This window comes from Pelophylax lessonae, assembly GCF_965119305.1.
Source record: "Pelophylax lessonae genome assembly, chromosome: 1".
NCBI classification, from domain to species: Eukaryota; Metazoa; Chordata; class Amphibia; order Anura; family Ranidae; genus Pelophylax; species Pelophylax lessonae.
In genome coordinates this window covers 808,617,399-808,644,628 of record NC_138768.1, presented here as the reverse complement: position 1 = coordinate 808,644,628, position 27,230 = coordinate 808,617,399, and the positions used below count along the sequence as shown (strand labels likewise).

At 41.6% G+C, this 27,230-nt stretch overlaps 1 protein-coding gene across 1 annotated transcript in view; it reads right to left on the bottom strand.

Moving 5' to 3' along the window:
• CFAP99 (cilia and flagella associated protein 99) overlaps nt 1-27,230 on the bottom strand; it is a 142,156-nt gene that overhangs the window by 52,885 nt on the left and 62,041 nt on the right. Inside the window, exons 9-10 of the mRNA XM_082244009.1 lie at nt 23,302-23,390; nt 2,219-2,423 (exon numbers count right to left, since the gene is read on the bottom strand). Of these exons, the coding sequence (XP_082100135.1) occupies nt 2,219-2,423; nt 23,302-23,390 (294 nt within the window). The remainder of the gene's footprint in view (nt 1-2,218; nt 2,424-23,301; nt 23,391-27,230) is intronic.

Genomic DNA, 27,230 nt, shown 5'->3' with positions numbered 1-27,230 from the left:
GCCCTTGCAACAGCATATGCTATTGTATGGCCATTTAAATGAGGTATTACCCTTATATCTGTACTGGTGACTATTATCACAAAGAAAGTGAGGGAAAATAAAAAACCTGTTGTCATTTGAACAAGAAGAGAAGATAACATTTTCAATGGGGACCAGTGGCGGCTGGTGCTCAATATAATTTAAGGAGGCTGCAAACAACCCCCCGCCAGGTCCTCACTCACCACATGCACAGTCGCAGTTTCCCCGACTTCTCCTCCCATCTAATCTGGTCTTAAGATCCGCCTCCTGTCCTGATTGGCTGAGAGGAGAAGCCGGAAGACAATGGTGAATATTGATTCGTTAATGTCCCAAGTGGGTGGGTTCACTGTGCCCCAAGCCCAACCTAGTCTGGCGCCCCCCATGGAAATTAGGGGGGCAGCACCCCTGCGCACCTTATGGACCAGTCGCCACTGATGGGGACACCTGTTTCAGTGACAACAGTATAAGAGGGGAATTTTGCCTACTGCTACCGTGCTTTAGATGTCCTATAAAGAAGATGTGCAGAATATCCTAAAGAAGAAAACAAAAATCCCGTTTATATAGGGGTTAGGTTTGATATCCCGAACTAGTTAAAACAAGGCACTAGTCTATGTATTTCTCCCCTTACACGCTTCCTGTAAGAGGTTTATACTTTATGATAGCTGTGTGAATTATCAGTGGAGATATTACTGTATATTAACTGTGACATTCCGCCTTTGCGTTCTGTGCTTTACTATTGTGTTATTACTCTAATGAATTAAAAACCGGCAAACGAGATCTGTTGATGTCGTTTACGATCGCAGCGTGACTATTATTTGTGATTATTTATTGTTGTCACAGATGGGATGAGGCTGTTTGTCTTAAGAACTAGAATGGGATTTGTAAGGATTAATGCCACACATAGAGACAGGCAACAGAATACAGATAATTGAATCCCATCTACCTCAGAGCTATACAATAGTTCTGATTAATTACACAACTTTGCAGCAGTGGCAACTTGCTTTACATTATGCCATAAAGCTGAACTCCAGAGAAATGTTAAAACTACCCTTGCAGTTGGGCTGCCCCTGCACTGCAAGGGTTAAAAAACTTTTGCCCAGGGTACCATTAAAAAGCAGTTTTACCTACCTTGACCCTGGCTCCCTTCCCTGGCATTCTATTCTTTCCTCCAATGCTCAGAGTCAGGGAAAGGTGCTCAACGTCCTCACTCACAATGAAGGACTGCAGGTCCTGTGATGACCTTACAGCAGCATTTCTCAACCAAGGTTCCAGGGGCAGACTGGCAACTTTCGGCCCAGGGGGAAAGTAGAAACCAGAGGCCCATGGTGCAGCGACTCGGCCCTCCTCCCACTCTACCTATTCCTGTCCTCCTCCTGACCCCCATTCCACAGGGCTTCAGATACTCTCTACTTACCGGCTGAATCCAGGTTCTGACCTGGCCAGCAGAGAGTGGTTAGGGGGAGCTGGGACAGCTCGGTCGGGACTGGCCGGGGGGAGAAGATTCTCCAGTGGGGCATGGAACCGGCCTCTGGTCAGACACAGTTTATACCATCCATGCTGAGGAGGGGGAGGCCTGCGCTCTGTCCTTGTCTTCAACCCGCACTCAGTAGGTCAGTGGCAGGGACTTTTTACTTCTCTACACCAGGAACCCTTTAGGCATGTCTGTGGCAGAAGTAGTGCAGCAATTGCCCCCCAGCCCCCTGGCCCAGCCTCCCCTGCAAGGTTCCATAAAACCCTAGGGTTCCTCCAGAGATTGCTGGGGGTTCCTTGAGCAATGAACGTCTGCCTTTCAGACAAGTTCACACTATCGTTTTAGCAATTTGTAAGGGGTTTGTTCCCAATGACCACAAATGTAAGGAGTATTCCTCCTAGTAACTATCACACTAATGTATTGTAAGCTGTAGATCTATGAATAAGAGGTACCAGAGCCCAGAAAATTATTTCAAGGATTCCGCTATGTTCACCAAAGGGAATAAGCTTCTGGGGACTGACCACACAGAGTGTAGGAATCCTCCCTGAACAAGGGATAAGGTAAGTAAAAATGTTTTTAAATGGTAACATAGGCAAAAATTAGCATTTAACTTTTGCAGTGCAAGGGTGCCCTATTGCAAGGGTAGTTGTGAAATTTCCTCGGAGCTCAGCTTTAATTCACAAACACAGAAGTAGTGGTTTCACAAATCCACCTTCTTCAGCACCTCACCTCCTCTTTCTTCATCACGGCCTTCTTCTTATTCTCCTGGATGAGGTTCTGCCGGGCCAGAACAGCTTCCTCTCGGCTCAGCTTCCCTTCCAGCCGCCGGCACTCAATCTCAGCCAACTGATGTTCCAGGTCCTTCTCCCGCATTTGCCGCTGCCATTCCAGAAACTCACTGGGGTCCCGGGCCCCGTCCACCAGCTTCTCAATCCTAGAAGCCAGATAGAAGTTTAAAGCCTAACCTCAGACAATAGTTTTCGTAAAGTTAGTTTTGGATAGTGTTTGGAAGAGTAAAACAAATTATTTTTCATTAGCCTGTGACCCCATTATTTGCATATTTCTTTGTTTCCTGTCCCTGTGACACAGGACAATAAAAACAGAGACAAGACAATCTAACCCTTCCTAACTCCACTAAAACTGGGATTTTTGACTTGCCTTATTGGTGTACATCACAGGACACAGAGTTATTTTGGACTGTCAGGTTATGCTCCACCTCTAGAAAATTGAAAATTGGCAAACCTTGACTCCGCCCCCGCATAGACAGTCATTGTCTCCAGTAATACCCCCTCCCGCCACACAGATCACCCTCCCTTCGTGCACCATACGTTTCCCCCTGCTGCCCAGTCCCCTCTGGATGCCCCCTTTAGCTCTGCAGTGCTGCTGGCTTCCCTCCTCTTCTTTCTGCTGGCACATGCAAGCACACAATAGGATCCTTCAAGATTGAGAATGGGGGAAGGCTTATATTAGTGATCGACCGATATTGTTTTTTTCATTGCCGATACCGATATTTTGGCCATGGCATATCGGTATCGGCCGATATTGGCCGATATTTTCGTACATTTAAAACATTTTTTTTTTTTTATCACTTGACAGGTACTCGTGTGGAGGGATCTGGGGGTCTAAAAGACCCCAAACCCCTCCTCTGCACTTAAAAGCATTCAAAACACCAAGTTTAGCTGTTTTGAATGCTGTAATTTTTTTGAATCTGGCGCCAAGTACCCGGAAGTGATGTCATGACCTCACTTCCGGGTTTTTACATGGAGACCCGATCAGAGCCGAATGCAGCTTTGATCGGGTCTTCGGCAGCCATGCAGGCCGCGGACATCCCCTCCCGTTCCTTGTAATGACAGCTGAGCGGCTTCTCAGCCGCATCGGTTGTCATTACAAGACAGCCGACCGTTGGCTATATGGACGCCGGTGCCAGGGTAATGCCTCTAGCTGCAGGCATCACTCCGGTACAAGCACTTTCCCGAAACAGAGGCAATATCGGTCACCTTGGTGGCCAATTCCGATATATCGGGGAAAGTGCAGATCGGCCCTCGATATATCGGCTTTGCCGATAATCGGTAAATCAGTAGTATATATGTCATATTTACCAGCCCCTTCCTTTCCTGAATGAATGCAATGCGTGATTGGTACCGATCACTCACTGTGTTCATACATAACTGAAACATTAGCTGTATGGGACCCCGTGTCAGGTTTTTTGTATGGGGCCCCGAGGTTTCAGCCCTGACCGTAGGCAACCTGCATACAAGCTGAACAGAATTAAAAATCCTTTGAAAGGTTTGGCACATACAAGTGTGATTTTTGTATACTTTATCAAATGCTAAACTCGAGACAGATATAAAAAGCACAAATGAATGCAGCTTTTTGATTGTTAGTACATCATCAAATGCATTTTTTAAATGCAAACAGTGTAAGTACCTTTAATTGACTTGCTATCAACCTCTCGCCATTCCTGTATAGCAGAGCTCAGAAATTGAAAAGAAGAAGCAGCTCAAAGAGCCAAGCGGGTTTGACAAAGTAAAAGAGGAATGCTAACAGGAGGAGAGAGCAGGGCAATAGAGAGCTGTCCAGTCACAGGGTGAGGATTGGAAGGAAACCCATATATGAAAGTGAAACTGCAGCAGGGATAGGTCAGGTCCACCCTCGCCTGCCAGGCAGGCCTCTACTTTGTGGAAGAGCAGTTTAACCACTTGCCGACCGCCCGCCACAGACATACTGCGGCAGGCTGCCTCGGCTGCGGGAACCGACATAGAGGTACGTCCGTTCGCGAGGGCGCTCCTGGGGGTGCGAGCATTCCCCCATTAGGCAGCGGAGAAGCTAATCCACAGGGCCTGCGGCTGCTATTGCCGCCCAGGCATCCGCAATCGCTCCCCGTGGAGAGACAATGACGGTCTGCTGTTGTAAACACAGCAGACCGTTGTTCTCTCTGGAACAAACACAGAGCGCCTATTTAGGATCACAGGTCTCTGTGTTAATTCCACAAATCCCTCCCCTATACAGTTAGAAAACACCCCCTAGGCTCACACTTAAACCTTTGATTGCCCCTGGGTTAACGCCTTTCCTGACAGTGTCATTATTACAGTAACAGTGCATATTTTTAGCACTGATTACTGTAGTAATGTCACTGGTCCCCCCAAAAGTGTCAAAAAGGTCAGTTAGGGGCCCAATCTGTCCGGCCGTAATGTCGCAGTCCCGCTAAAAATCGCAGATCACCACCATTACTAGTAAAAAAATTAAAAAAAATAAAAAGGACATAAATCTTTCCCTAGTTTGTAGACCAAACTACGCTTTTTGGGATTTTTTTTTCCAAAAATATGTTGTAGAATACAAATTGGCCTAAAATTATGAAAAAAATTAGATTTTTACATTTCTTTATTGGGAATGTTATATAGCAGAATGTGAAAAATATTGTTTTTTTTTCAGAATTGTTGCTTTTTTTTTTTTTATCGTGCAAAAAAAAAAAAAAATCGCACAGGAGATCAAATACCATCAAAAGAAAGCTCTATTTGTGGGAAAAAAAGGACATCAATTTTATTTAGGTATAGTGTCACACAACCACGCAATTGTCCGTTAAAATAAAGCAGTGCCGAATCGCAAAAAAATGGCCTGGTCATTAAGGGGGCAAAACCTTCCGGGGGTGAAGTGGTTGAGTGTCAGGAATGGACGCACAGAAATACAAAACTTTTGGCAGCCATATGTATATTTAGCTGTTTGCCCTGATTTCAGCTTAAACTACTTGTAGCTAGAAATATATGTAAACCAGCAGAAAAAATTCAATGTTCCATGATACAATAAGGCATTTTTCTAATTTGCTCTGTGCTGGCGTTGCTGTCATTCACTGTTGCTGTAATGAGTAGAGACGGGCACATATGGTATACTAGTTGCTTCTGTATTAAAAGAAAATAGAAATGTATTTTTCAAACGGGTTCCTCATTTTATATTCTGCTTTATTATTGGAATGAACTAAGTTCCCCCTTTAATTAGTCATTGTCTATATAAAAATAAAGAAATACACACAAAGACAAGAACTGCAGGGTCTAGACAAATCTTTATGTAGTGTTTGAATAGAACTTGTTTGAGTTTCAAAAACTATGGCAGATGATGTTCTAAAACTATAAAGTTCAATCCTGCAGAGAACATTGATTACCTCTCCGAGTGATAACATCAAAGCTCCAGCAATAATGATGTGTCTCTGCTTCCTGGCAGCTGTTCAAGTTCCCAGACTGGGATCAGATGCAAGCAAGGTTGGTAAGTGAATGGACCTGATCCATGAATTGCTTGTTTCACTCTAACCACTTACCAGCAGCAGAAATACTTCCCCTGCTTGGAATGGGCTTACTTTAAAGTGTAACCCCACTTTTGAGGAAAAACATTCCCCTCTGGGTGATCTCTGTATATTGCAAGGATTATAACAACCTTTGTTGCAGATTCCTACCTTTTTTTATTCTGAAGAAATCCCCGTTTGTTCCTCTGTGCCTCTGTGCACAGTGGGTCTAATGGGAGTGGTTTCATAATGATCAATCAGCTGTGCAGCTGAAGAGCACTAATGAGGGAATCTGCTGGGTCTTCATCCCTTTAGACATGTTCCTATTGAAAGTATCTCACCAAAAATAAAATTTTTGTTGCAGGGGATGCCTAAAATATGACTTGTATCTTAGGCAGACTTCTGGGAAAATCTGTGAGCCAATCACAGAAGCAGAAAATTATGTTTCTGGGGTGTGGTCAGTACACATTCTGTGTACAGAACAACTCCAGGTAGCCATATTGCATTGTATTTTCAGAAAATTACAGGGGCTGAAGATTGAAAAGGAAAGGTCATTTTTAATAACATTCAATGACAGTATGACTTGTGTCGCAATTGTATACGCTATATTATTTTTTCTTTATTTGCTTTTTTTCCTTCTAAAGTGGAGTTACCCTTTGAAGTTATTGTAAAGGCTCACATGTTTTTTAAAAATAATACACTTTATACTTACCTGCTCTGTGCAATGGTTTTGATTTTAGAGTGTTTGGGATATTGTATGACAACAGAAAGACATCATCGGCAGTCACTTCCGGATCATATTCTGGGAGTGTCTGGTGCAGAGATCACATCTGGTGTGCAGCATGGAGCCGCAGGAAGGTGAGCGGGTCCGGACCAGAGTGGAGCAGGTGGCACACGTGGCGTGCAGCGCTATAGCAGAAGGTGAGCAGGGACCGGAGAGTACTGAGCAGCAGAGGAGAGAGAGGAGGAAATGCAAACCAGAGGATCAGCAGAGCAGGGGGCTAATACTAAGTAGAGATATCAGCAGAGCTGGAGGCTACTACTGAACAGGGTATCAGCAGAGCTGGGGGTTACTACTGAACAGGGTATCAGCAGAGCTGGGGGCTACTACTGAACAGGGTATCAGCAGAGCTGGGAGCTACTACTGAACAGGGTATCAGCAGAGCTGGGGGTTACTACTGAGTGGGGCATCAGCTGAGCTGGGAGTACTACTGAGCAGGTGATCTGCTGAACAAGGGTACTAATAAGCTGGGGATCTGCTGAATGGGGGTACTAATGAGCTGGGGATCTGCTGAATGAGGGTATTAATGAGCTGGGGATCTGCTGACCGGGGGAACACTATTGAGCTTGGATTTTACTGGGCCCCTTTAAGGCCCCTTTCACACTATCCGTCCGTCGGACGGATTCCGTTTTTCTCAGCGGGGGATCGAGCCGCCGATCCCCCGCTGAGCAGGAGGATGACAGCTGTGTCTCCGCGCTGTGTGCGGAGACACAGCTGTCAGTTCCCCATGCATCTCTATGGGGGAAATCATCCGATCCGTTGGATGGATGGAAAATACGGTTTCCATCCGTCCAGATTTGACGGATCGGATCGGGTGTCAGCGGACATGTCTCCGCTGACATCCGATCCCCCATAGAGATGTATGGGGGGACCGTTCAGATCCGCCAAAAAAATGGACAGGCGGATCTGAACGGTCCGCCTGTGTGAAAGGGGCCTTAAACAAAACAGAAAATCAACAAACACAGGGCATTTGCCAAGCTTCAATAAAGCTTCAAAAAAGCATCATTGAAGCATCACTGAAGCATCAAAAACACATAAAAAATGAATGTTGAAGCAGTAGGTGCTTTAAGGTGTGTTGAATTTGAAGCAAGTGTAAATGAGCCCTAACAATGGGAGATCATTTAATATTGGTGATTTTGCCACAATCAAGGTCTCACCAGGATCAGCAACACCAGTTGACATTGCTTTTAGTAGTTACTCCAGAAGAGCCAAACCAAAGTCCAACAGCAAAACCCATACATGGCATCACAGGCAATCAACACACTTTGTTCCTTTAAAGAGCGACAGAGAGGTTCCTCATTAGCTCGTGACTCCTATCTATGGTATTTCCACCTACAGTATTTTCACTAAATGTTTGTGTTTGACTGAACTGTACTTTTCATTAACTTCATTCATTAGCTGCAAGTACACCATTGCAAGTACAACATTTTAAGTACAGTGAATGAGATATTGCAGGAGACTGAAGAGATACTGAAAGAAATTGGCTTGGAGTTTGCAACCAACTCATCTGTGTTTCTTTTGCTGACCATTGCTTGAGAAGAGGAAAGGAATTTGGTCAGGTGTCTGCTATTGTGCATTTGCTAATGAGACTAGCCCATTAAGGTGTTACAATTTTTGCTGGGGGAGGAGCTGTGAAGGAGTGTGTATATATAGAGAAATACTCATTAGCTGGTCTAATTCATTAGCTGCAAGTACACCATTGCAAGTACAACATTTTAAGTACAGTGAATGAGATATTGCAGGAGACTGAAGAGATACTGAAAGAAATTGGCTTGGAGTTTGCAACCAACTCATCTGTGTTTCTTTTGCTGACCATTGCTTGAGAAGAGGAAAGGAATTTGGTCAGGTGTCTGCTATTGTGCATTTGCTAATGAGACTAGCCCATTAAGGTGTTACAATTTTTGCTGGGGGAGGAGCTGTGAAGGAGTGTGTATATATAGAGAAATACTCATTAGCTGGTCTAATTCATTAGCTGCAAGTACACCATTGCAAGTACAACATTTTAAGTACAGTGAATGAGATATTGCAGGAGACTGAAGAGATACTGAAAGAAATTGGCTTGGAGTTTGCAACCAACTCATCTGTGTTTCTTTTGCTGACCATTGCTTGAGAAGAGGAAAGGAATTTGGTCAGGTGTCTGCTATTGTGCATTTGCTAATGAGACTAGCCCATTAAGGTGTTACAATTTTTGCTGGGGGAGGAGCTGTGAAGGAGTGTGTATATATAGAGAAATACTCATTAGCTGGTCTAATTCATTAGCTGCAAGTACACCATTGCAAGTACAACATTTTAAGTACAGTGAATGAGATATTGCAGGAGACTGAAGAGATACTGAAAGAAATTGGCTTGGAGTTTGCAACCAACTCATCTGTGTTTCTTTTGCTGACCATTGCTTGAGAAGAGGAAAGGAATTTGGTCAGGTGTCTGCTATTGTGCATTTGCTAATGAGACTAGCCCATTAAGGTGTTACAATTTTTGCTGGGGGAGGAGCTGTGAAGGAGTGTGTATATATAGAGAAATACTCATTAGCTGGTCTAATTCATTAGCTGCAAGTACACCATTGCAAGTACAACATTTTAAGTACAGTGAATGAGATATTGCAGGAGACTGAAGAGATACTGAAAGAAATTGGCTTGGAGTTTGCAACCAACTCATCTGTGTTTCTTTTGCTGACCATTGCTTGAGAAGAGGAAAGGAATTTGGTCAGGTGTCTGCTATTGTGCATTTGCTAATGAGACTAGCCCATTAAGGTGTTACAATTTTTGCTGGGGGAGGAGCTGTGAAGGAGTGTGTATATATAGAGAAATACTCATTAGCTGGTCTAATTCATTAGCTGCAAGTACACCATTGCAAGTACAACATTTTAAGTACAGTGAATGAGATATTGCAGGAGACTGAAGAGATACTGAAAGAAATTGGCTTGGAGTTTGCAACCAACTCATCTGTGTTTCTTTTGCTGACCATTGCTTGAGAAGAGGAAAGGAATTTGGTCAGGTGTCTGCTATTGTGCATTTGCTAATGAGACTAGCCCATTAAGGTGTTACAATTTTTGCTGGGGGAGGAGCTGTGAAGGAGTGTGTATATATAGAGAAATACTCATTAGCTGGTCTAATTCATTAGCTGCAAGTACACCATTGCAAGTACAACATTTTAAGTACAGTGAATGAGATATTGCAGGAGACTGAAGAGATACTGAAAGAAATTGGCTTGGAGTTTGCAACCAACTCATCTGTGTTTCTTTTGCTGACCATTGCTTGAGAAGAGGAAAGGAATTTGGTCAGGTGTCTGCTATTGTGCATTTGCTAATGAGACTAGCCCATTAAGGTGTTACAATTTTTGCTGGGGGAGGAGCTGTGAAGGAGTGTGTATATATAGAGAAATACTCATTAGCTGGTCTAATTCATTAGCTGCAAGTACACCATTGCAAGTACAACATTTTAAGTACAGTGAATGAGATATTGCAGGAGACTGAAGAGATACTGAAAGAAATTGGCTTGGAGTTTGCAACCAACTCATCTGTGTTTCTTTTGCTGACCATTGCTTGAGAAGAGGAAAGGAATTTGGTCAGGTGTCTGCTATTGTGCATTTGCTAATGAGACTAGCCCATTAAGGTGTTACAATTTTTGCTGGGGGAGGAGCTGTGAAGGAGTGTGTATATATAGAGAAATACTCATTAGCTGGTCTAATTCATTAGCTGCAAGTACACCATTGCAAGTACAACATTTTAAGTACAGTGAATGAGATATTGCAGGAGACTGAAGAGATACTGAAAGAAATTGGCTTGGAGTTTGCAACCAACTCATCTGTGTTTCTTTTGCTGACCATTGCTTGAGAAGAGGAAAGGAATTTGGTCAGGTGTCTGCTATTGTGCATTTGCTAATGAGACTAGCCCATTAAGGTGTTACAATTTTTGCTGGGGGAGGAGCTGTGAAGGAGTGTGTATATATAGAGAAATACTCATTAGCTGGTCTAATTCATTAGCTGCAAGTACACCATTGCAAGTACAACATTTTAAGTACAGTGAATGAGATATTGCAGGAGACTGAAGAGATACTGAAAGAAATTGGCTTGGAGTTTGCAACCAACTCATCTGTGTTTCTTTTGCTGACCATTGCTTGAGAAGAGGAAAGGAATTTGGTCAGGTGTCTGCTATTGTGCATTTGCTAATGAGACTAGCCCATTAAGGTGTTACAATTTTTGCTGGGGGAGGAGCTGTGAAGGAGTGTGTATATATAGAGAAATACTCATTAGCTGGTCTAATTCATTAGCTGCAAGTACACCATTGCAAGTACAACATTTTAAGTACAGTGAATGAGATATTGCAGGAGACTGAAGAGATACTGAAAGAAATTGGCTTGGAGTTTGCAACCAACTCATCTGTGTTTCTTTTGCTGACCATTGCTTGAGAAGAGGAAAGGAATTTGGTCAGGTGTCTGCTATTGTGCATTTGCTAATGAGACTAGCCCATTAAGGTGTTACAATTTTTGCTGGGGGAGGAGCTGTGAAGGAGTGTGTATATATAGAGAAATACTCATTAGCTGGTCTAATTCATTAGCTGCAAGTACACCATTGCAAGTACAACATTTTAAGTACAGTGAATGAGATATTGCAGGAGACTGAAGAGATACTGAAAGAAATTGGCTTGGAGTTTGCAACCAACTCATCTGTGTTTCTTTTGCTGACCATTGCTTGAGAAGAGGAAAGGAATTTGGTCAGGTGTCTGCTATTGTGCATTTGCTAATGAGACTAGCCCATTAAGGTGTTACAATTTTTGCTGGGGGAGGAGCTGTGAAGGAGTGTGTATATATAGAGAAATACTCATTAGCTGGTCTAATTCATTAGCTGCAAGTACACCATTGCAAGTACAACATTTTAAGTACAGTGAATGAGATATTGCAGGAGACTGAAGAGATACTGAAAGAAATTGGCTTGGAGTTTGCAACCAACTCATCTGTGTTTCTTTTGCTGACCATTGCTTGAGAAGAGGAAAGGAATTTGGTCAGGTGTCTGCTATTGTGCATTTGCTAATGAGACTAGCCCATTAAGGTGTTACAATTTTTGCTGGGGGAGGAGCTGTGAAGGAGTGTGTATATATAGAGAAATACTCATTAGCTGGTCTAATTCATTAGCTGCAAGTACACCATTGCAAGTACAACATTTTAAGTACAGTGAATGAGATATTGCAGGAGACTGAAGAGATACTGAAAGAAATTGGCTTGGAGTTTGCAACCAACTCATCTGTGTTTCTTTTGCTGACCATTGCTTGAGAAGAGGAAAGGAATTTGGTCAGGTGTCTGCTATTGTGCATTTGCTAATGAGACTAGCCCATTAAGGTGTTACAATTTTTGCTGGGGGAGGAGCTGTGAAGGAGTGTGTATATATAGAGAAATACTCATTAGCTGGTCTAATTCATTAGCTGCAAGTACACCATTGCAAGTACAACATTTTAAGTACAGTGAATGAGATATTGCAGGAGACTGAAGAGATACTGAAAGAAATTGGCTTGGAGTTTGCAACCAACTCATCTGTGTTTCTTTTGCTGACCATTGCTTGAGAAGAGGAAAGGAATTTGGTCAGGTGTCTGCTATTGTGCATTTGCTAATGAGACTAGCCCATTAAGGTGTTACAATTTTTGCTGGGGGAGGAGCTGTGAAGGAGTGTGTATATATAGAGAAATACTCATTAGCTGGTCTAATTCATTAGCTGCAAGTACACCATTGCAAGTACAACATTTTAAGTACAGTGAATGAGATATTGCAGGAGACTGAAGAGATACTGAAAGAAATTGGCTTGGAGTTTGCAACCAACTCATCTGTGTTTCTTTTGCTGACCATTGCTTGAGAAGAGGAAAGGAATTTGGTCAGGTGTCTGCTATTGTGCATTTGCTAATGAGACTAGCCCATTAAGGTGTTACAATTTTTGCTGGGGGAGGAGCTGTGAAGGAGTGTGTATATATAGAGAAATACTCATTAGCTGGTCTAATTCATTAGCTGCAAGTACACCATTGCAAGTACAACATTTTAAGTACAGTGAATGAGATATTGCAGGAGACTGAAGAGATACTGAAAGAAATTGGCTTGGAGTTTGCAACCAACTCATCTGTGTTTCTTTTGCTGACCATTGCTTGAGAAGAGGAAAGGAATTTGGTCAGGTGTCTGCTATTGTGCATTTGCTAATGAGACTAGCCCATTAAGGTGTTACAATTTTTGCTGGGGGAGGAGCTGTGAAGGAGTGTGTATATATAGAGAAATACTCATTAGCTGGTCTAATTCATTAGCTGCAAGTACACCATTGCAAGTACAACATTTTAAGTACAGTGAATGAGATATTGCAGGAGACTGAAGAGATACTGAAAGAAATTGGCTTGGAGTTTGCAACCAACTCATCTGTGTTTCTTTTGCTGACCATTGCTTGAGAAGAGGAAAGGAATTTGGTCAGGTGTCTGCTATTGTGCATTTGCTAATGAGACTAGCCCATTAAGGTGTTACAATTTTTGCTGGGGGAGGAGCTGTGAAGGAGTGTGTATATATAGAGAAATACTCATTAGCTGGTCTAATTCATTAGCTGCAAGTACACCATTGCAAGTACAACATTTTAAGTACAGTGAATGAGATATTGCAGGAGACTGAAGAGATACTGAAAGAAATTGGCTTGGAGTTTGCAACCAACTCATCTGTGTTTCTTTTGCTGACCATTGCTTGAGAAGAGGAAAGGAATTTGGTCAGGTGTCTGCTATTGTGCATTTGCTAATGAGACTAGCCCATTAAGGTGTTACAATTTTTGCTGGGGGAGGAGCTGTGAAGGAGTGTGTATATATAGAGAAATACTCATTAGCTGGTCTAATTCATTAGCTGCAAGTACACCATTGCAAGTACAACATTTTAAGTACAGTGAATGAGATATTGCAGGAGACTGAAGAGATACTGAAAGAAATTGGCTTGGAGTTTGCAACCAACTCATCTGTGTTTCTTTTGCTGACCATTGCTTGAGAAGAGGAAAGGAATTTGGTCAGGTGTCTGCTATTGTGCATTTGCTAATGAGACTAGCCCATTAAGGTGTTACAATTTTTGCTGGGGGAGGAGCTGTGAAGGAGTGTGTATATATAGAGAAATACTCATTAGCTGGTCTAATTCATTAGCTGCAAGTACACCATTGCAAGTACAACATTTTAAGTACAGTGAATGAGATATTGCAGGAGACTGAAGAGATACTGAAAGAAATTGGCTTGGAGTTTGCAACCAACTCATCTGTGTTTCTTTTGCTGACCATTGCTTGAGAAGAGGAAAGGAATTTGGTCAGGTGTCTGCTATTGTGCATTTGCTAATGAGACTAGCCCATTAAGGTGTTACAATTTTTGCTGGGGGAGGAGCTGTGAAGGAGTGTGTATATATAGAGAAATACTCATTAGCTGGTCTAATTCATTAGCTGCAAGTACACCATTGCAAGTACAACATTTTAAGTACAGTGAATGAGATATTGCAGGAGATAGTCAGGAGGTAGGCTGGAAGGTGGGAAAAAAAAAAAAAAGGTAAGATTTGTTTGACTTAAATTTACAAATTTTCTTCTTTTCTTTTTTTTTCTCTCCTCTTTAAAATGGCAGACTTGGTTCAGTGCAGGAATTGTTTTGCATTTATTTCATGTTCCACTCTTTGGAGATTCGGATGCTGTCAGATCTGTAGACAATTCTCCTTACTGCAGCAGGAAATTGCATTTTTGAAATCAGAGATATTTAAATTATCTGTTAAACAAACCCCAGCTGGGACTGCTGCAATGCCACTGCCACAGAGGACCCCCAGAAATGGCAGATGGGTTACTGTAGGTTCAGGAAGACTTAGAGTGGTCGATAGAAGATATGTCCCACAGTCGGTGGTTCTCCAAAATTCATTTGCAGCACTCTCAGAATGTAAGGACAACATGGATATGGACTCAAGCACAGAGGGTGAGAAACCATCGACTCCTATGTCTAATGTATGCAAGACTGCAGCCAAGGACAAAAAAGATAAAGTGAAGTCTCAAAGGAAGCAGCTGTTGCTGGGTGATTCAATCATAAGAAGTGTGGAGCTTAAAGAAAATGGTTTTGTGAGATGTCTCCCTGGTGCTACTGCTAGACGAGATAGAAGACGTATTATTAATATTGTTAAGCAAGCAAAGCAGGAAGGGGACGTGGATGTTCTTGTCCATCTAGGGACAAATGACCTGGCTTGCAATGAAGTGTCAGAGGTGAAAAAATCTTTTATCACACTTGGAAATGACGTACAGGATTTTGCATCCACCATTTCATTTTCTGAAGTTCTGCCTGTGCATAATGTTCAGAATGATAGGCAGAGGCGCATAAAGGAGTTCAACATATGGCTTAGTAAATGGTGTCAAGAGCAAGGATTTGGCTTTGTTTCTCATGATAGCTCTACTTGGAATAGAAAGGAACTGTACAAAAAAGATGGTTTGCATCTTTCTCTCAAAGGAACAAATGTACTTAGTGAACAACTCCAAGAATTTGCTAAAGAGTATTTAAACTAGGAAGGGGGGGCAAAAGAGTGGAATTACAAGAGTCCAATTGCCCCCCGAAACAATGCCAGAACAGGTCAGAAGCACAGAGGTTAAGAAATGATAAGCTCAGAGTCCTGTCTACAAATGCTCGCAGTTTAGGTAAAAAAATCAATGAACTTGGGTCAATTATGGCATCTGAGAATGTAGATTTAGTGGCTGTTACGGAGACATGGTTTAATGAAAGAAATGACTGGGACATAACCATACCAGGGTACTCTTTATACAGAAGAGACAGAGAAGGCAAGAAAGGAGGAGGAGTGGCCCTGTATGTGAAAGATAGCATTAAATCTAACCTAATACAAGTTGGTGAGGCCAACATAGAGTCAGTTTGGGTTACGTTGCAGTTTGCTAATCATGCAGTAACTCGTGTAGGTGTGATATATAGACCACCTGGTCAAGTTAAAGAACTAGATGATCTACTAGTTGAAGAAATAGCTAAAATGACAATGAAAGGAGAAGTTATCATTATGGGAGATTTCAATCTTCCAGATATAAACTGGAAAACCAAAATAGCAAGTTCTACCAGGAGTACAGATATTCTAAATTCCCTACTGGGGTTGTCTCTGCAACAAGTGGTTGAGGAGCCAACCCGGAGGGAGGCCATTTTGGATCTGGTATTCACAAATGGGGATTCGGTATATGATGTCATTGTAGGCGAAACCTTGGGATCCAGTGATCACCAGTCAGTGTGGTTTAATATAAGAACTGTGAAAGAGTCACACCACACAAAAACAAAAGTTTTAGATTTTAGAAAAACAGACTTTTCAAAAATGAAATTAGTCATAAATGAGTCCTTATCAGACTGGAACGGATTACATGGAGTCCAGGAGAAATGGGACTACTTAAAAGGTGCATTATTGAAGGCAACAGAAAAGTGCATTAGACTTGTCAGTAAAAGCAAAAAAAGGAAGAGACCACTGTGGTACTCAGCAGAAGTGGCCCAAATCATTAAAAATAAAAAGCTAGCATTTTGTAATTATAAAAAAACCCAGAGCAATGAAGATAAGGAAATCTACAAGATTAGGCAGAAAGAGGCCAAGCAAGTTATAAGAACTTCTAAAGCGCAGGCAGAAGAAAAACTAGCTCAGTCTATGAAAAAGGGGGATAAGACATTCTTCAGATATATAAATGAAAAAAGGAAATTAAAACAAGGAATAACTAAATTAAAAACAAAGGACGGAAGGTATGTAGAAGAGAATAAAGGGCTAGCCGACTGCCTTAATGAATACTTCTGTTCAGTTTTTACAGAAGAAAAAGAAGGAGAAGGACCTCCACTTGAAAGGATGACTAATGAATCGTTTGATGCATGTGTCTTTACAGAGGAAGACGTTCTAAGATTGCTGTCTAAAGTGAAGACAAATAAGTCACAGGGTCCTGATGAGATACACCCAAAATTATTAAAAGAGCTTAGTGGTGAGCTGGCAAAACCATTAACAGATTTAATTAACCAATCATTAGCAACAGGAGTCGTCCCGGAAGATTGGAAATTGGCAAATGTCGTGCCCATTCACAAGAAAGGTAGTAGGGAGGAATCGAGCAACTATAGACCAGTGAGTCTGACATCAATAGTAGGCAAATTAATGGAAACCCTATTAAAGGATAGGATTGTGGAACATCTTAAATCCCATGGATTGCAAGATGAAAAACAACATGGGTTTACTTCAGGGAGATCATGTCAAACAAATCTTATAGACTTTTTTGACTGGGTGACTAAAATAATAGACGGTGGAGGTGCAGTAGACATTGCATATCTAGATTTTAGTAAGGCTTTTGACACTGTCCCACATAGAAGACTTATCAATAAACTGCAGTCATTGAGCATGGACTCCCATATTGTTGAGTGGATTAGGCAGTGGCTGAGTGACAGACAACAGAGGGTTGTAGTCAATGGAGAACATTCAGAACAAGGTCATGTTACCAGTGGGGTACCTCAGGGATCTGTACTGGGACCAATTTTGTTTAATATCTTCATAAGTGATATTGCAAAAGGCCTCGATGGTAAGGTTTGTCTTTTTGCTGATGACACAAAGATATGTAACAGGGTTGATGTTCCTGGAGGGAAACGCCAAATGGAAAAGGATTTAGGAAAACTAGAAAAATGGTCAGAACTCTGGCAACTGAAATTTAATGTGGATAAGTGCAAGATAATGCACCTGGGACGTAAAAACCCAAGGGCAGAATATAGAATATTTGACACAGTCCTGACCTCAGTATCTGAGGAAAGGGATTTAGGAGTAATTATTTCAGAAGACTTAAAGGTGGGAAGACAATGTAATAGAGCAGCACGAAATGCCAGCAGAATGCTTGGATGTATAGGGAGAGGTATAAGCAGTAGAAAGAGAGAAGTGCTTATGCCGCTGTACAGAACACTGGTGAGACCTCACTTGGAGTATTGTGCGCAGTACTGGAGGCCATATCTCCAGAAGGATATAGATACTCTAGAGAGAGTTCAGAGAAGAGCTACTAAACTAGTACATGGATTGCAGGAAAAAACTTACCAGGAAAGGTTAAAGGACCTTAACATGTATAGCTTGGAAGAAAGAAGAGACAGAGGGGATATGATAGAAACTTTTAAATACATAAAGGGAATCAACTCGGTAAAGGAGGAGAGCATATTTAAAAGAAGAAAAACTACCACAAGAGGACACAGTTTTAAATTAGAGGGGCAAAGGTTTAAAAGTAATATGAGGAAGTATTACTTTACTGAGAGAGTAGTGGATGCATGGAATAACCTTCCTGCAGAAGTGGTAGCTGCAAATACAGTGAAGGAGTTTAAGCATGCATGGGATAGGCATAAGGCTATCCTTCATATAAGATAGGGCCAGGGACTATTCATAGGATTCAGATATATTGGGCAGACTAGATGGGCCAAATGGTTCTTATCTGCCGACACATTCTATGTTTCTATGTTTCTATGTTTTTTTGTCATTTTTTTCTTTAAAATTTCACTCCTTGATGTCAGAGTTGCTAAAATCAACCTGAAGCGGACTTCTCTCTGCAAGGTCATCATACCTTGAGTCATTTTGGCCTATAATTACAGGGTCTCAGTGCATTACGACTCAGTTACTGCTAGTGCTGCCATGTAGGTCACAGCAGAAAGCTCACGCTATACAGAGCTGACAGAGTACCAGAAACCATCTCCCTTCTATGCCAGTTTTTAAAGCCATATGCAATTTTAATCACCTTAAATATATGCCTTTGTCTGCAGAAGGTGGTGCCAGATGGTGGCACAAATCAAGTCAGACATATCTGCCGGCATTTTTCAGCTTGTAAAAAATGAACATGCAGAAAATGACGGGTTAGCAGCCTACTGATTAATTGCAAGTTCTGTGAGTCTTATGATGATATAAAACCAAATGAATGCTTAGCTTTTTGTATAGCTTGATGTATTCCCAGACTATACCCCCCCCCCTCCCCTCCAACTTTCTGAACTGATAAAGACTGACATCTTTTAGCAAACAGTATGGTAGGGAAAGGACATGTCCCTACCACAGTTCCAGGTACACGGACCACAAAGATCTAATATGCAGAAAATGATTGGCTAAATCATACAAGTGCTTTTTTTTATCTCTACTTTTCTTATATTTTGGTTTTTCAAACTGACAAATTTAGTAATATAGAGACTAGATAAAATATTTAATAACATACATTTGTATAGAGATGTACACATCAGACCTAAAAGAGGAACAACTGAGGCTGCACAAGAGACTGATCGATTTGGTCTCAAAAGAGGGACAGTTCCTCCAAATGAGGGATAATTAGGAGCTATGCCAAACACCTGAACAAAGTCGGATGATCAGTGGCCACTTTGTACCATAAGGCCCGGTTCACACTGGTGCAACATACACTCTGACTTTGAGAGCACATGTCGCATGTGAAGGTTTCCTATGAGAGTCGTCTTAACTGGTCCTACTTTGAAAAAGGTTCCTGCACTACTTTGGTCTGACTTTGGTCCGTTTTTAGCCCATTCAATATCATTGAAGCAGATCAAAGTCAGATCATCAGCCTAACTGATCTGACTTGTGGCATGCGACTTGTGCCCTGAGGATCTTGAAGAGAAACCCCATGCCAAAGTTTAAAAAAAAAAAAAAAACTGCGTGGGTGTTACCCCCCAATTAAATACCAGGCTCTTTGAGTCTGGTATGTATCTTGAAAGGGAAAAAAACGTGTAGGGTCCCCCCCATAATCCATACTCTGTTCCCCACACCCCAAATGCCTTGTCCCCATGTTGATGGGGACAAGGGCCTCTTCCCGACAACCCTGGGCAGTGGTTGTGGGGTTCTGCGGGTAGGGGGCTTATGGGAATCTGGAAGCCCTCTTTTGATGTCTTCTCCCGACGCTAGCTCTTGCAGTTGTGTCAGCTCAGTTCTCAGCCAGTTCCTAAATAGCCATGGGTGTGGCCGTCCGGTGTAATCATCCAGAGACCCTACCCCTTGTGACGACACCACTTCATCATGCCCCGGGCAGTGACGTCACAAGGGGGCGCTCGCTCGTCCCTCCCCCCATTCTGACCTGCCAGGCTGCATGCTCAGGGTCTGGTATGGATTTTGGGGGGGACCCCACAACATTTTTTTAATTTACATTTTGCTGTGGGGTTCCCCCCTCAAGATTCATACCAGACTTAAAGGGCCTGGTATGGTCGGAACAAATTCAGATCCCATTCATTGAAGTAGCATGAAAGTCGGACATGAAGTCATTGGGATCGTAAGTTGTCCGACTTCAATGTCGGAGCAGTGTGAACCCGGCCTAACACAGATTTACAACTAGTTATACTGTGTAGGTATTCCAGGGAGTAATTGCTCAGGTTCAGTAAATATATCTAAATACTGTAGATATAATAATCTTTAGTTTGGCTCCTTCTACTCTGAATGAAAACATTTGCTTAGGGCTGGTGTGTAGTGCGATCCACCCAAGCTCAGCACAGGGAAGACATCTCATTAGGTTCAATTGTTGGCCACGCACTGCATTCAGTACTTTTTATCAGCGGACTGTGCCCGCACACCACCGCAGCAGTGGGGACCGGATGCATGGGAGATAAGGCATATTGCCCAGTCCATGCTACTTCAATGAATGGGATATATATATATATATATATATATATATATATATATATATATATATATATATATATATATATATATATATATAGATATACACAGTATCTCACAAAAGTGAGTACACCCCTCACATTTTTGTAAATATTTTATTATATCTTTTCATGTGACAATACTGAAGAAATTACACTTTGCTACAAAGTAAAGTAGTGAGTGTACAGCCGGCAGCTCTCATGCAGCCCCAGACCATGACACTCCCACCACCATGCTTGACTGTAGGCAAGACACACTCGTCTTTGTACTCCTCACCTGGTTCTGGCGACACACGCTTGACACCATCTTTGCCTTGGTCTCATCAGACCACAGGACATGGTTCCAGTAATCTATGTCCTTAGTCTGCTTGTCAAAACTGTACTGTACTGTAAATGGCTTTCTTGTGCATCATCTTTAGAAGAGACTTCCTTTTGTGACGACAGCCATGCGGTGTGCAGTGTATGGTCTGAGCACTGACAGGCTGACCCCCCACCCCTTCAACCTCTGCAGCAATGCTGGCAGCACTCATACGTCTATTTCCCAAAGACAACCTCTTGATATGATGCTGAGCAAGTACACTCAACTTCTTTGTTTGACCATGGCGAGGCCTGTTCTGAGTGGAACCTGTCCTGTTAAACCACTGTATTGTCTTGGCCACCATGCTGCAGCTCAGTTTTAGGGTCTTGGCAATCTTCTTATAGCCTAGGCCATCTTTATGTAGAGCAACAATTCTTTTTTTTTCAGATCCTCAGAGTTCTTTGCCATGAGGTGCCATGTTGAACTTCCAGTGACCAGTATGAGAGAGTGAGAGCGATAACACCAAATTTACCCCACCTGCTCCCCATTCTCACCTGAGACTTTGTAACACTAACGAATCACATGACATCGGGGGGGGGGGGGGGGTTGATGGCTAATTGGGCCCAATTTGGACAATTTCATGTAGGGGTGTACTAACTTTTATTGACAGCGGTTTAGACATTAATGGCTGTGTGTTGCAATATTTTGAGGGGGCAGCAAATTTACACTGTTATACAAGTTGTACACTCACTACTTTTACATTGTAGCAAAGTGTCATTTCTTCAGTGTTGCAAGTTATGAAAAGATATAATAAAATATTTACAAAAATTTGAGGGGTGTACTCACTTTTGGGAGATACTGTATATATTATATAGTGACAGCTCAGAGGCATGTAACTGTGTGAAGAGGACTCAGAGGCAGCTAGTGTTTTCATTCACACAAGGTGAGCAGTTCCAGGATGAATCATTTCCTGTTTCCTCTTGAATTTGTAAATGCTAGTGTGGGTTCTGGAATCCAGAGGCTTTGTAGAATATTACATAGGTGGGATGTTTGGGTCCACATTTTACCAGCAGCCAGCATGCTGATTAAGGGGGTACGCACAGCCCTTAGAAAATGGGTGCTGACTATGGTGCACTACGGCTAGGAGGCAGGAGAGTCTCTACCCAGAAGTCAAGGTAGAGGCCAGTGTAGCAAACAGTTTAGAGGTGTGTCAACTTGTGTGTTATAGATGCAGACAAAGGCCAAGAGATTTTATATATATATATATATATATATATATATATATATATATATATATATATATATATATATATATACACAATTTTATTTATAAAAATAGATTTGTTCTGTTCAAACAGTCTTATTGCACTGCCAAGCTGGCAATTCTTGGTTCAGGTTTACTGCCTACTGTATCATCTGGCTGCTGCCTGAACAAAGATAATGCTGACTGGTTGAGCAGGATTACAAATGGTTATAATTTGTGGATTTCAGTTGTGGATTTTGCAACTTGTATTTCCAATCAAAGTCCAATTTCAGCTTTTCAACTCCTGTTCTCAGTACACAGAGTATCATTCAACCTGGAAGACTAGGTTGAATGACAGAGTGGATTTACTGTAAGGAACAGCACCAAAGCGGAGGTGGATATTGCAGCTAATGCTAATTTTTTGTTTGACTGTGTCATTTACAAACAAATCCTAAATAAGCATACCCGATAAAGGAAAGAATGAATACTTACCTTCCTGCTGTCCATGCTGCCAGAACGGCTGTATGTTTATGAGAAATCCTCTGAAGATTAGCTGGGAAACTAAAACTTATGAGAGTGTCAATCTCCCCACCCAATGCAGTACTCAGTAATCCCTACCTCTGCTTTAACTAAGAATGGGGGTTATTCATTTATTAAGAAAAAAACAAGGCACACCTTCTGAACTAGCTGAATTTTGATATATGTATACCCTGCCTAAATCAAGTTGGAGAATAAATATAAAATAATTACAATAATGAATAAATCCATGCTAAAGCAGGGCCTAAGTCAGAAAAACAAATCCCATAACTGCCATCTTCATCCTCCCTTCACTACTTGGTGAGTCTGTACATCAGATTTTTTTTTTATTTGAACACAATGTGGAAAACGTAGAACCTCTTTCTGGTTCTTACTGCTATGTGTTTCACCGTTGGGAACATTTGTCTTTGCTACTTGCTCAACAGACATAATGGATTTACTAAAACTGCAGAGTGCAAAATCTGCATAGAAACCAATCAGCTTCCAGGTTTTTTTTTTGTCAAAGCTTAATTGAACAAGCTGAAGTTAGAAGCTGATTGGATACCATGCATAGCTGCACTAGATTTTGCACTCTCCAGTTGTAGTAAATCAACCCCAATAGGTGGGAAAAACACACTTTCTAAAGATTGCTCGTATTTCAACACAATATAGCAGAAAATTGAAGCGGAACCAAAGCCTCCAATAACAAAACTGCACGCAGGCAGGCTCTTTATTGCAGACGAGTCATGCAATGTCTCCTCTGCAATAAAATAAAACTACCTGCCTGCTTGCTGTCATCTTTTGAATGTATGCTGAGCTGCGCATGCACAGCACAGTTTGTGTTCTGGCATAGATCCTGTATACCGGGGTAACTGAACTTTTGCGCATGGGCATGAGTAATGCCAATAAAGTTGTCCATAGCCTGGCACCCGGAAGAAGCTGGGTGGAAGATGCCGGCACTGTTGAAGGACTTGGAATTTTAGAAGAAGTATTGCAGATAATTGCAAAAAAAGCCTGACGCCAGCTGTAACCCTTCCCAGCTCTATGGGTAATAGGAGGTACATGTACCTGCGTAGTTCTTTTTCCACCTGCCGTTGGTATAGAGCACCCTCTCGTAATATTGCTGTTGCATTCAGTTTTACTGGTACATTGTCCACCTGGGAACAGAAATAAGCATGTTAGTGTACCATCAATTGAACAAACACAATGCCATATCATCCATTACAATGGATTTATTTAGTGAAAAGTAACACCTGAAACACTGTAATTGATGTAAAACATAAGACACCCAGTAGGTAATCTAGACAAGTTGTCCCCAGTCTTCTGGGCTGAATCACCCCTAACATTATTTAATCTGGAAAACCGAGGACATAGTGTTAGTGCCGGGCATCACAGACCCATCTGAGGGGAGTATCACTACAGCGGCGCCCTGTACTAACAGTGTATTGATTCAGCGCACACTTGCACTCTGTCACTGTGCAGGGACTGATACAGCAAGCTATAGCAGCTCATTGTATCACTGTAAGTGAGGCCAGAACACATTGGTCCCATAAAAGACAACAAAGGGAATCTGGCTACAAAGGACAGAGAGAAGACGAAGGTGCTAAATAAATTCTTCTCCTCAGTCTTCACAAACGAATTGGGGGGGATACAGTAACCTAGACTGTAATGTTAAAGTTAATAAAATGTCACAGGAAGCAGCCTCATGGTTAACAGAAGACAGACTCAGAACTAGACTTGAAAAACTTAACATAAATAAGTCACCTGGGACCAGATGGCTTACACCCGAGGGTACTTAAAGAACTCAGCCAGGTGATAGCCAGACCATTGTTTCTAATTTGTATAGATATCAAATGATTGAATAGAAAAAAAATAACTTTAATTCTAATTTGTATGGATAGTCTACCTATGGGAATGGTACCAGCAGATTGGAAAAAAGCCAACGTGGTACCAGTATTTAAAAAAGGGCCAAGATATATCCCTGGGAACTTCAGGCCGGTTAGCCTAACATCAATAGTCTGTAAGATATTGGAAGGGATGATAAGGGACTAAATACAAGACTTCAGTAATGAAAACTGTATCATTAGTAGTAATCAGCATGGATTCACGAAAAGTCGCTCTTGCCAGACCAATCTATTAACCTTCTATGAAGAAGCGAGCTGCTATCTAGATAAAGGAAAGCCTGTGGATGTGGTGTATCTGGATTTTGCAAAGGCATTTGATACAGTTCCCCACAAACGTTTACTGTACAAACTAAGGTACGCAGGTATGGACCATAGAGTGGGTACCTGGCTTAAAAGCTGGCTTCAGGGGCAAGTCAAAGTCCAAAGGGTGGTAATAAATGGGGAGTACTTGGAATGGTCTGGTGTGGAAAGTGGGGTCCCCCAAGGATCTGTCCTGGGACCAGTCATATTTAACCTCCCTGGCGGTATGATTATGTCAGGAATTACATACCAAAAGCGGTACAATTCTTTTCATGGAAATTTGGCGTTATGTATTATAGGCCTACAATTCTTAGTAATTACTGACTTAAACCTGACCAAAATAAGACTCTAGTAGACATCCCAGATGTGATAAATTTGAAACACAAACGCATGAATTCTAATCGAATCAATAATATTATTTTATTATTTAATATATAATATATATATAATAAAATTGTATTGATTAGATTATAATTCATGCATTATATATTATATATAGATATATGTGTGTGTGCATATATATATATATATATATATATATATATATATATATATATATATATACACATATATATATATATGCATATATACATATATATGCATATATATATATATATATATATATATATATATATATATATATATATATATATATATCTATATATAATATATAATGCATGAATTATAATCTAATCAATACAATTTTATTATATATATATTATATATTAAATAATAAAATAATATTATTGATTCGATTAGAATTCATGCGTTTGTGTTTCAAATTTATCACATCTGGGATGTCTACTAGAGTCTTATTTTGGTCAGGTTTAAGTCAGTAATTACTAAGAATTGTAGGCCTATAATACATAACGCCAAATTTCCATGAAAAGAATTGTACCGCTTTTGGTATGTAATTCCTATATTATATTGTGTGTATATATATATATATATATATATATATACACAATATAAAATGTGTTTTGTGTAACGTTTTTTTTTTTTTTTTTTTTGAATTTCCCTCCCTAGTTCCGCTCCCATGCAGCATTGCTGCTGCAGGGAACGGAACTAGGAAGTGATCAGACCGACGGAGGGACGGAGGAGCGGCGGGACTCTCGGCTGGCGATCTCAGCAATGAGAGATCATCGCTGGATCGCCAGGATAAGGTAAGAGAACACCGCTGCGCTCTCTGCAATCCACCCCGAGCGTGACTCGGGGTTACCGATCCTGATATGAAAAATCAACCCCGAGTCACGCTCAGGATTACCGCTAAGGAGGTTAATTCATTCATAAACGACCTAGATGATGGGATAAACAGCTCAATCTCAGTATTTGTGGGTGATACTAAGTTAAGCAGGGCAATAACTTTTATGCAGGATGTGGAAACCTTACAAGAAGACCTGAACAAAATAATGGGGTGGGCATCTGCATGGCAAATGAGGTTTAATGTTGAAAAATGTAAAGTAATGCACCTGGGTGCCACAGATATGAATGCAAGTTACTCACTAGGGGAAGAGCCTTTGGGGGAATCTAAAATGGAAAAATGACCTGGGGGTCCTTGTATATGACAAGCTCAGCAATGGCATGCAATGTCAAGCTGCGACAAGCAAAGCCAACAGAATACTGGCATGTATTAAAAGGGGGATTCACTCCACGGAAAATGATAATTCTCCCACTCTGCAAGACTCTGGTCTGGCCATATCTGGAGTATGCCGTCCAGTTCTGGGCACCGGTTCTCAGGAAGGATGTGCTGGAACTGGAGAGAGTCCAGAGAAGGGCAACAAAGCTAATAAAGAGACTGGAGGATTTCAGCTATGAGGAAAGGCTACAAGCATTGAACTTACAGTGGGTACGGAAAGTATTCAGACCCCCTTAAATTTTTCACTCTTTGTTATATTGCAGCCATTTGCTAAAATCATTTAAGTTCATTCTTCTTCCTCATGAATGTACACATAGCACCCCATACTGACAGAAAAACACAGAATTGTTGACATTGTTGCAGATTTATTAAAAAAGAAAATCTGAAATATCACATGGTCCTAAGTATTCAGACCCTTTGCTCAGTATTTAGTAGAAGCCCCCTTTTGATCTAATACAGCCAGGAGTCTTTTTGGGAAAGAAGCAACAAGTCTTTCACACCTGGATTTGGGGATCCTCTGCCATTCCTCCTTGCAGATCCTCTCCAGTTCTGTCAGGTTGGATGGTAAACGTTGGTGGACAGCCATTTTTAGGTCTCTCCAGAGATGCTCAATTGGGTTTAAGTCAGGGCTCTGGCTGGGCCATTCAAGAACAGTCACGGAGTTGTTGTGAAGCCACTCCTTCATTATTTTAGCTGTGTGCTTAGGGTCATTGTCTTGTTGGAAGGTAAACCTTCGGCCCAGTCTGAGGTCCAGAGCACTCTGGAGAAGGTTTTTGTCCAGGATATCCCTGTACTTGGCCGCATTCATCTTTCCCTCGATTGCAACCAGTCGTCCTGTCCCTGCAGCTGAAAAACACCCCCACAGCATGATGCTGCCACCACCATGCTTCACTGTTGGGACTGTATTGGACAGGTGATGAGCAGTGCCCGGTTTTCTCCACACATACCGCTTAGAATTAAGGCCAAAAAGTTCTATTTTGGTCTCATCAGACCAGAGAATCTGGAGAATGAGGAAGAAGAATGAACTTAAATGATTTTAGCAAATGGCTGCAATATAACAAAGAGTGAAAAATTTAAGGGGGTCTGAATACTTTCTGTACCCACTGTATTCTTTCTGGAGAAGAGACGCCTGAGAGGGGATATGATATCAATGTACA